The 11024-nt window shown below is 45.7% G+C and overlaps 1 protein-coding gene across 1 annotated transcript in view; it reads left to right on the top strand.

Moving 5' to 3' along the window:
• Window positions 1-351: 351 nt before the first annotated feature.
• The window catches only part of LOC111981138 (microtubule-associated serine/threonine-protein kinase 1-like), a 45652-nt gene continuing 34979 nt past the window's right edge, over window positions 352-11024 (top strand). Inside the window, exons 1-4 of the mRNA XM_070433715.1 lie at window positions 352-497; window positions 7089-7226; window positions 7305-7383; window positions 10858-11022. Coding sequence (XP_070289816.1) covers window positions 352-497; window positions 7089-7226; window positions 7305-7383; window positions 10858-11022 — 528 coding nt within the window. The remainder of the gene's footprint in view (window positions 498-7088; window positions 7227-7304; window positions 7384-10857; window positions 11023-11024) is intronic.

The raw sequence follows: 11024 nt of genomic DNA, 5'->3' as shown, positions 1-11024 counted from the left end.
CTCCCTTCCTTTCCATCCCTCCTAATTTATTCCCTCCTCTCAATCTCCCTCCCTCCCTCCTCTTCAGTGAGAAGCCCCAGGCAGTGAGCAGCCTGTCAGCTGGGAGGTTGTGTGGAGTCAGCCGGTTCAGTCCAGCCTTTGTCACTGGGGCTGAAACAAACAGCCACATCTCCCCACTGTCCTGTCTGCCTGTGACCCTGAATGAGCAACCAGAGAATGTGCCTGGGCCCCGAGGCCGTGGGGGACTGGTCCTAAATTATAAATCCATTACACCAACACTAATTTCCCTTTAAATAATGAGTAAGGGGGTGTACTGATGGGGTTGAGGTCAGGGCTCTGTGCAGTTCAATCATGTTCCTCCACACCGATCTCAACAAACTATTTCTGTATAGACCTCGCTTTGTGCACGGGGGCATTGTCATGCTGAAACAGGAAAGGGCCTTCGACAAACTGTTGCCTCAAACTTGGAAGGCCAGAATCATCATTCAGGGTGGCAGGTAGCCTAGTGGTTAGAGTGTTGGGACAGTAACCGAAAGGTTGATGGATCAAATCCCCGAGCTGACAATCTGTCGTTCTGCCCCTGAAGAAAGCAGTTAACCCACTGTTCCACGGTAGGCCATCATTGTAAATAAGAATTTGTTGACCTGCCTAGTTAAAAAAAAAATGTAAATCTAAAATGTCATTGTATGCTGTAGTGTTAAGATTTCCCTTCACCATGAAAAACAGCCCCAGACCATTATTCTTCCTCCACCAAACTTTAAAATTGGCACTATGGTGCAGGTAGTGGTCTCCTGGCATCCCCTAAACCCAGAGATGTCTGTCAGACTACCAGATGGTGAAGTGTGATTCATCACTACAGAGAATGCGTTTCCACTGCTCCAGAGTCCAATGGCGGCGAGCTTTACACCACTCCAGCCGACGCTTGGCTTTGCACATTGTGATCTTAGACTTGTGGTGGCTGCTCGGCCATGGAAAGCCATTTCATGAAGCTCCCGATGAACAGTTCTTGTGCTGATGTTGCTTCCAGAGGCAGTTTGGAACTCGGTAGTGAATGTTGCAACCAAGGACAAATGATTTTTACTCACTACACTCTTCAGCACTCGGCGGTCCCATTCTGTGCACTTGTATGGCATACCACTTCGCGGCTAAGCCGGTGTTGCTCCTAGATGTTTCCACTTCACAATAACAGCACTTACAGTTGACCGGTGCAGCTCTAGCTGAGCAGAAATTTGACGAACTGACTTGTTGGAAAGGTGGCATCCTATGACGGTGCCATGTTGAAAGTCTCTGAGCTCTTCCGAATGGGCCACTCTAATGCCAATGTTTGTCAATGGAGATTGCATGGTTGTGTGCTCGATTTTATACACCTGTCAGCAACGGATGTGGCTGAAATAGCCAAATCTACTAATTTAAAGGGGTGTCCACACCTTTTTGGCCATGTAGTGCATCTTAAATTGCATGCGTGTACGTTTGCGTGCATGCCTTTGTGTGCGTGTGTACATATATGTGTGAACACTTAGCCCTATCTATTTCCCACGGCATTGAGAGTGCATTTACCCTGCTAGTCTGAGAACCACAGAAGTAGAATCTCAGCCAGTGAGGCTCTTTGTACTCGGGGTTTCTCACTGATGCCTCAGAGCGCCCTGCACTCCTTTAAATAGCCCCAGTCGCTGAAGAAACAATTAACCACGAACGTGATGAAAGCCAAGTGAAACAGTGTTTAATGTGCTCGCCGGCACTTTCTGCTCCCACCGTCATCTGCAGTGAAATGAAACGTTAATTAATACGTCTCCAAAACCTCTCCCTCACGTTGAATTAGGACTGAATCTGGAGAGGCCCAGTGCTGGGGATGAGGGCCACAAATTAGGATTACAGAGGCATCCATCAGTAGCAAAGGCTAAAGAGTCGAGACCTTAAATGACCATAACTATAAGCTTGATGACAGATCGTATTTTATAGGATAGGTAATGAAAACAAAAATGAATGAACTCACTCTGGTTAGTGGTTGGTGATATTTGGGTTTAGGCTAACAGCTGGTTTTGTGATCAACTCTTTATCAACATGCTCAGTAATAACCACAAGCACAGGAGTATAATCTTCACAACTGAAACAAACAGATAGAGCAAACACAGGGGTTGACTGAACTGATTTGTTGCAGAGTCATGCTAATCATTAGCATTACCTGCAGCCTGACTAGACTGTCTGTGATTGGTTGCTGTTACTGTCTCCCAATGGAATAGAGGAGGTTGTCTCTGCGACTGCCTCTGTGTCTGTCCGACTGGGTGATCCTACAGTCAGCTCACGTCATGACTCAGCAATCAGCCTATTAGTGCCAGTGACTCTGCATTTATTCAGACGGAAAAACACTCCTCTGAAACAACGTCAAAGAAACTGTGTGTGTGGTGGTGATAGTGGGGGGGGGNAAATAAAGGTTAAATAAAAATGTAAATCTAAAATGTCATTGTATGCTGTAGTGTTAAGATTTCCCTTCACCATGAAAAACAGCCCCACACCATTATTCCTCCTCCACCAAACTTTAAAATTGTCACTATGGGGCAGGTAGCGTTCTCCTGGATCCCCTAAACCCAGTTCTTGTGCTGACGCTGTTTCCAGAGGAAGTTTGGAACTCATTAGTGAGTGTTGCAGCCAAGGACATATGATTTTTACGCGCTACACTCTTCAGCACTCGACGGTCCCGTTCTGTGCACTTGTATGGCCACTTRGCGGCTGAGCCGTTGTTGCTCCTAGACATTTCCATTTCACAATAACAGCACTTACAGTTGACCGGGGAAGCTCTCGCAGGACAGAAATTTTACGAACTGACTTGTTGGAAAGGTGGCATCCTATGACGGTGCCACATTGAAAGTCACTGAGCTCTCCCGAATGGGCCATTCTACTGCCAATGTTTGTCTATGGAGATTGCATGGTGGCTGAAATAGCCAACGGATGTGGCTGAAATAGCCAAATCTACTCATTTGAAGTGGTGTCCACATCTTTTTGGCCATGTAGTGCATCTTAAATTGCATGTGTGTACGTTTGCGTGCGTGCCTTTGTGTGTGTGTGTACATATTTGTGTGAACACTTAGCCCTATTTATTTCCCACGGCATTGAGAGTGCATTTACCCTGCTAGTCTGAGAACCACAGAAGTAGAATCTCAGCCAGTGAGGCTCTTTGTACTCAGGGTTTCTCACTGATGCCTCAGAGCGCCCTGCACTCCTTTAAATAGTCCCAGTCGCTGAAGAAACAATTAACCACGAACGTGATGAAAGCCAAGTGAAACAGTGTTTAATGTGCTCGCCGGCACTTTCTGCTCCCACCATCATCTGCAGTGAAATGAAACGTTAATTAATACGTCTCCAAAGCTTCTTCCTCACGTTTAATTAGGATTGAATCTGGAAAGAACCAGTGCTGGGGATGAGGACCACAAATTAGGATTACAGAGGCATCCATCAGTAGCAAAGGCTAAAGAGTCAAGACTGGAAATGAGCATAACTATAAAGCTTGGTGATGGATCATATTTTATAGGATAGGTAATGAAAACAAAAATGAATGAACTCACTCTGGTTAGTGGTTGGTGATATTTGGGTTTAGCCTAACAGCTGGTTTTGTGATCAACTCTTTATCAACATTCTCAGTAATAACCACAAGCACAGGAGTACAATCTTCACAACTGAAACAAACAGATAGAGCAAACACGGGTTGATTGAACTGATTTGTTGCAGAGTCATGCTAATCATTAGCATTACCTGCAGCCTGACTAGACTGTCTGTGATTGGTTGCTAGCAGCACTCTGTCACTGTCTCCCAATGGAATACAGGGGGTTGTCTCTGCGACTGCCTCTGTGTCTGTTCGACTGGGTGATCCTACAGTCAGCTCACGTCATGACTCAGCAATCAGCCTATTAGTCGCAGTGACTCTGCATTTATTCAGATGGAAAAACACTCCTCTGAAACAACATCAAAGAAACTGTGTGTGTGGCGGTGGGGTGTGGTGATAGTGTGTGGGGGGGGTGTATGTGTGTGGTCAAGGAGAGTTCCTCTCACGTATCTGCCTGTGTGCTGGGAAAGGCTGAATGGATATGCGTGACAAATGCATGACATATGTCATGTAGCAATAGTTGAGTGGGGATTAGAATTCTTTCTCGGGTCCACTCATAACCCGAATACCCAAGATCTGACCCGAGACATAGTTGTGTTCTGTGGGTGTCACTGAGTAGGCTAATACCCCATTTCATGGGTGCACACTCTATAGGCAAGCCTGTACAGTCCAATATGAATGTCCACTAAAAGTAGTAGGTTGACTGGGGAGGTGATTTCACACAGTCAAAGTCCTGCATTAAGAGCTAAGACTCTAATATTTGTGTAAACTCTTTGGAATTGTAATCTGTAGGTGTCACTGAGTAGTCTGATACCCCATTTCATGGGTACACACTCTATAGGCAAGGCTGTACATGTGCATGTATGTATACCACCAATTAACAGTTTATTTTACTGTTTATTGTCAAATTAATAAATTATTGTATTTATTTTTAAGTTATATAACAACATTCCAACCTTGTTTAGCATTAATATCTAGTCCAAATATGGCATTATTCCACTATCTCTATCTGTTTTGGTCAGTATTAATTGGGGACTTTAATTTTGAAGGCGAAGCACAAATTCCACTATTGTGGCTAATCCTTATTGTGGCTAGCTTCACAGAGGTGTGGGACACAGCTGCTGCCTCTCTGCTACTGCCCAGTCGGAAGGAAGAAAGAGTGGGAATTGCACCTCGATGGAATTGCACCACTGTTGCACTGGTCATCAGCATCGGCTTGTCGTTGAGTTAGCGATTGGATTGTCACGGTAACAGTTAACCACCAGACCTAATATGGATGACTATTTAAATCAAGTGTTATCAAGTGTTACTTGATGACATCACGACGACTTGGGGTCAGTGSGTTCAGAACAAAAATGACAAAAACGGTATACAGAAAAATACCCAAAAGGGCACTTGAGGAGTGGGATGGCAAAGGGGAAGGTCCTCTGACGCAGGTAGACCCCCCTATCTGTGCCACTGGTATAAAGTAGCTTCTCTGGATCCCCACATGGTAGGAGTTCGTCCTCCCGTTAACCAGACAGGCACTCACAAAGTATAGACTGCTGATCACTGTTCATGGTGCTGAAATTGCGACATCTATTCGATGATGGGCTTTCTGTGGTGCCAAAGAATGTAGCCTAGAGCTTTAGCTAATGGATAAATGTTTATTGGTAGGCCTATTTGGTCATCCTTTCCTCATGTTAACATTTCACGACACTATACATGGTGTCGCAATGCTGCCATCTTTAGACTGCTTGCTGGCGGCAATAATGTAATTACTTGTTCAGTAATTAAAGTTGGAAATTCAAATATTGCAGATTGTTAAATAACTTTTTGATGCAATTTATCTCTTTCAATAATATGTGGAAGGAGAATGAGAGGCTCAATTAAAGATGTTGTACAATTGCTGTATTTGAAGTACCATTCCCTTCTGCCCAGTTTCCCGGATGTTGCTAGGGCAATCAAGCTGTTTTCACCAACCCTGTAACTGTCGCTTCTGCGGAGAGATAGTTTTCTAAACTTAAACACATAAAGAGTTAGGCCTGCCTGAGAACCATAAGGCTCCCGGTCTGATATGCGCGTTTGAACACGTGAGTGAGCTTCATTCATTGCTCTGGCGCCGTCGTAGCCTTGACCATGGAATTTGTTCACTGATATCCCCTTACTTTCAATCAGTTAAATGTTGTATTGTTCAAGGATTGAGACACTTTTTGGGAAAAAAAATCTTTCCGCGCTACAGAGGGCTACACCGGTCCGCTAATAAAGGACTAGTAGGCCCAGTGCACCACTTTTGTGAAGAAAAAATATATCTATGTTTTTAATCCAGATTTTTTAGGGGGTGCTTCATCACCCTCAGCACCCCTACTTCCTGCGGCTATGGCAACAGGCATGTCTATATAACCTCTCCCCTGTGTGACAGAGGTAGGATGTGGAAAAACAGCAGGACTCTTCCCGCATTCACGTGCTATATGGAACTAGGAATATCTTTCTAACTGGTTGTAGTTATACACTTGCCGCGTTCCACGAATCAGCAAGTCGGACATTTTCGAGTTTCCTATTTCCGACCAGCATATGAACGCAGCATCTCTCCTCCTTTCCTTGACGGTAAAGCCAAGCTACACTGACTGACTAGTAGTGCATATAGTATTAAAGAGGAGTGGATGGGGCAATATGCCATAGTGCTGGTGATGGAGCTATCTGAGTGTGTTTCAAATGGATCTGAGCTGTGGGCTTTTAGAGTGCCATTAAAGAGGCCTCGTGCCGTTACTGAGAACGCCTGTGTGTGACTCAGATAGAGTCATCATGTGTAGTACGACATGGAGGAGAGTGTGTGGAGTGGAGATTCCAATTAGAATTGAGGTTCTCCCATGGATTTGAGAGGATCCTGTTGTCTTCCCTTCCTCTCTCGCTCTCTCTCTCTTCTTGCTCTTCTTCTCTCTCTCTTCTCTTCTCTCTCTCTCTTCTCTCTCTCTTCTCGTCTCTCTCTCTCTCTCTCTCTCTTCTCTCTCTTCTCTCTCTCTGCTCTCTCTTTCCTCTCTCGCTCTGTATTCCTCTCCGTCCTTGTACTCTTTCACCCTTATCTGGCATTGAGAGGAGACGGCTGGGGATATGATGGGCAAATTGAAATTTCTTTATCGATCTGTGGTCTCCTGCAGTGAGCCTTGCATACGCACATGATCATACACAATACACACACACACACACACACACACCACAACACACACACACACAGCAACACACACACAACACACACACACACACACACACACACACACACACACAGCACACACCACACACACACACACACACACACACATTTTGAAAACACACACACACACACAACAGCACACTTGAACACACTAAACCCACAGACCAAACACACACGACATACTTGCAGTAACACACTCTCTCTGTTTAGTACCACACTTACACCTTCACAAAAGGTCTCCTGCTAATACATCATTGTTCATAAGAACTCCGTCTATTTGTCTTTCTCTGGTGTTTCCAGCTTGTCGTACCCATACAGGAAGATTCTGATCCTTGTCCACCAACTCCCCACTCTGCCCCACCGCCCACCACTTGTCCTCTGCCCCTCCTGTACCACCTCGGTACGTACTACAGCCATCTCGGACGGGCAACATCTTACGTAAACACGTCATCATACAGTACTCTCCTCCTCTCCCATGCTCTGTCTGTTTCTATTCCATTTTCCTTTGTTGTTCAGGAAAGTAGCCCTCGTGGGACAGCCCACGCAACTTCTCTCCAGCACCCCGGCACACTTCTCATTCGCCTCCTCCAGGAAGGTAAACAGCTCACTGGACACTGTGTGTGTATGCATCGCGTGTGTACTGTGTGTGAGAGAGGGAGGAGAGTGAATACCACGTTAGATTGCAGGTCTAGCACTCCCAGTGAGAAGATCACTACAAAAAACTTTTCTCAGAGTCAGTGGTTGAGAGGGGAAACAACGGGCCTAGCCAGGAGGTAGGAATGTGTGTATGTATGTTTGGGAGATACAACCAAAACATACACATGTGAAGAGGTCCCAATCCAGTCATCCCTTTCTCTTCCCATGGCAGTCAGTCAGTCAGAGTTAGAGGCAGGAGCAGTTAATAGCTTTCGTTACTCCTTGCCCGTTTATCAAATCTTTTGCCTGTCTTCACTGCAGCATGCTGCAGCCCCATAGAAACACAATGGCCAGGGCCACTCCTCTATTCCCTCTCGCCTTCGATGGCTCTTATGACTAACACAATACTGTGGATCCAGTTGTGTTTATACAGGATCGGGCGCCGCCTGCCATTCAGCGTCTCACTTCCATATTAGTTCCGAATTGCTGGAATCAGCGATATGAGGACATGGTAGCTGGGGCATGTCTGCATTGCTAGGTCTCATGCTTCATTTAATACTGTACAATTGTTTTTCTCCTCTGAAGGGCGGATGGTCGAAAATGGTTCCCTGGCATCTCTTTCCCTCCTCTGATATGCACCAAACACGCCCAGCCTCCACGGTTTAGCACAGATTTACCCTGGCTTTGTCGTCTCTCATGCATTCAATGCATTTTCCTAAAAGCTCTTAGTCTTTTCTTCAAAACTCGGCTTTCTTCTCCGACTTTCTCTTTCGCCTTTTGTCTATACTCACTGTCTCTGTCTCCTTCTTCTTTCTAACACTATTGGTACACTCTGACTGTCTCTGTCTCCTATATACTTTCGTTAACAGCTATGGTTACACTCTTACTGTCTCTGTCTTCCTTTCTCTGGTCTAAACCACTATGGTACCATCTTACTGTCTCTGTCTCCCCTTCTCTTTTCTAACACTATGGTACACTCTTAAACTGTCTCTGATTCCTTTCTCTTTCTAACGCTATGCACACTTCTTACTGTCTCCTGTCTCTTTCTCTGTCTAAACACTATGCACACTCTTTACTGTTCTCTGTCTCCTGTCTCTTTCTAACACTAGTGTAGCATCTTACGTTCTGATTCCTTTCTCTGTCTAACACTATGGCCACACTCTTACTGTGCTCGTCTCCTTTCTCTGTCTAACACTAGGTACACTACGTCTCTGATCCTGTGTCTCTTCTAAGCACCTATGGCACACTCGTGACTGTCTCGTCTCCTTTTCTCTTCTAAACACGGTATGGTAGCACTCGACTGTCTGCTGTGCTCCTTTCTCTGTCTAATCACTTACTGGTTACACTCTTACTGTCGTTCTCGTCTCCTTTCTTCTTTTCTACACGTATGGCACACTCTTTACTGTCTCTGTCTCCTTTCTTCTTTCTAACCCACTATGGTAGCACCTCTTACTGGTGTCGCCTTTCTCTTTCTAGAAACACCCATGGTACACTCTTACTGTCTCTGTCATGTGCCTCAGGGGTCTTCTTCCGTTTTCTCTCTCATTCACACACTCATAGACCACACCACATACCGGCACACATTGCATCATCTTTACCCACATTTCCCTGTTCCTTGGATCTCCTCCCTCAGGTTTTTTCTCCTCTTCTTCTTCTCTCTTCTCTCTCTCTTCTCTCTCTCTCTCTCTCTCCTCTCTCTCTCTCTCTCTCTCTCTCTCTCTCTCTCTCTCTCTCTCTCTCCTCTCTCTCTCTCTCTCTCTCTCCTCTCTCTCTCTCTCTCTCTCTCTCTCTCTCTCTCTCTTCACATTAAGTTGAGAAAAACACACAGAGAAACACAACATCAGGGCCTAGGGACTGCTCTCGTCTGGCAGTGAGAGAGGGAGGAACAGAGGAGGTAGCTAGATAAGTACCAGGACCGGTGGGATGAGAGAGGAGAGTAGAAAAAGAGGAGAAAATAGATAGCGCAAAGTACACGCTTTCGATGCCCAATTCACCAACAGGCTCTATTTAGCTAAATACCCCACTGGAGAATAATAAGTCAACAAACAACACATATATATCTGAATGAGCCCAGACATGGAGCTGGCAGGGCGGCTCAATCAAATCAAACTTTATTTGTCACATGCGCCGAATTCACCTTGTCGTGAAATGCTTACTTACAAACCCTTAACCAACAATGCAGTTCAAGAAGGAGTTAAGAAAATATTTTTACCAAATAAAAACTAAGTGTAAAAAAGTAACACATAAAATAACATTAACAAGGCTATATACAGGGGGTACCGGTACCGAGTCAATGTGCGGGGGTACAGGTTAGTTGAGGTAATTTGTACATGTAGGTAGGGGTGAAGTGACTATGCATAGATAATGAACGGCGAGTAGCAGCAGTGTACAACACAAATGGAGGATCAATGTAAATAATTGGGTGGCCATTTCATTAATTGTTCAGCAGCCTTATGGCTTGAAGCTGTTAAGGTAAAGCTGTTAAGGAGCCTTTTGGTCCTAGACTTGGCGTTCCAGAACCGCTTGCCGTGCGGTAGCAGAGAACATTTTTGGGGCTTTCCTCTGACACCGCCTAGTATGTACAGTAGGTCCTGGATGGCAGGAAGCTTGGCCCCAGTGATGTACTGGGCCGTACGRACTACCCTCTGTAGCGCCTTACGGTCAGATGCCGAGCAGTTACCATACCAAGCAGTGATGCAACCGGTCAGGATGTTCTCAATGGTGCAGCTGTAGAACCTTTTGAGAATCTGGGGACCCATGCCAAATCTTTTCAGTCTCCTGGGTGGAAAAGGGTGTTATCGTGCCCTCTTCACAACTAGTACCAGTCCTACTACAGAGTCCCCTCCTCTCCCCTGGACTGAGTCTGATCATGGCTATGGTGGAGACAGATCCATTTGGGAGTGAAAACTGTGCTTTTTCAATACCCTGGCAGACATATTGAGAAAGCAGCATRGATGAATAACAGAACATTTATAACCATGAAATGCAGTGACAGAGATAATCTTCCCGTCCTTCCATCCAACCTTGTCCTGATTGTTTTAAGCAGGGATGCCAATTGGGATTGATTTGGGATTGATGGGATCTGAGCTGTGGTTAGTGGTGAATGTGAAGTCCATTGCTTTGACTCAGCAGGTAAATGAGTCTGATTCTGAAAGAGACAGATTAATGTAGCAGACCCTGGTGCTGTGCTCACTTCTTAGTGTCGTCTCTCTGTCTCTCAGAGGTGAGACAGATGGATGAGGTTAACTGTCCCCACTTCCCAGTTAGCCACTACCAGAGCCACCAGAGGACATGATTAGCTATGGTTCTGGCCAATACAATAACTGGATTTCATGTATGAGAGAACATCAATTTTCATCTCTTTTGTCTTCTGTCAACGCCTCCCTCTTCCTCCTTCTTTTTCCTCCTCCTTCTCTCTCTTCCTCCCCTCCAGTCTCCAGCTCATCTCAGGAGCGGCTGCACCAGCTGCCCTTCCACGCCCACATGGAACGAGTTGCACTTCCTGTCCAAGCACTTTGGCAGCACGGGAAGCATCACCGACGATGATGGGGGCCGCTGCTCACCACACATGCGACTGCGCTCCCGCAGCCTCATCCTGGT

Source organism: Salvelinus sp. IW2-2015, linkage group LG20, assembly GCF_002910315.2.
Source record: "Salvelinus sp. IW2-2015 linkage group LG20, ASM291031v2, whole genome shotgun sequence".
NCBI classification, from domain to species: domain Eukaryota; kingdom Metazoa; phylum Chordata; class Actinopteri; order Salmoniformes; family Salmonidae; genus Salvelinus; species Salvelinus sp. IW2-2015.
Note: the sequence above shows the minus strand (reverse complement) of the source record. Positions and strands in the feature narration are given on the sequence as shown.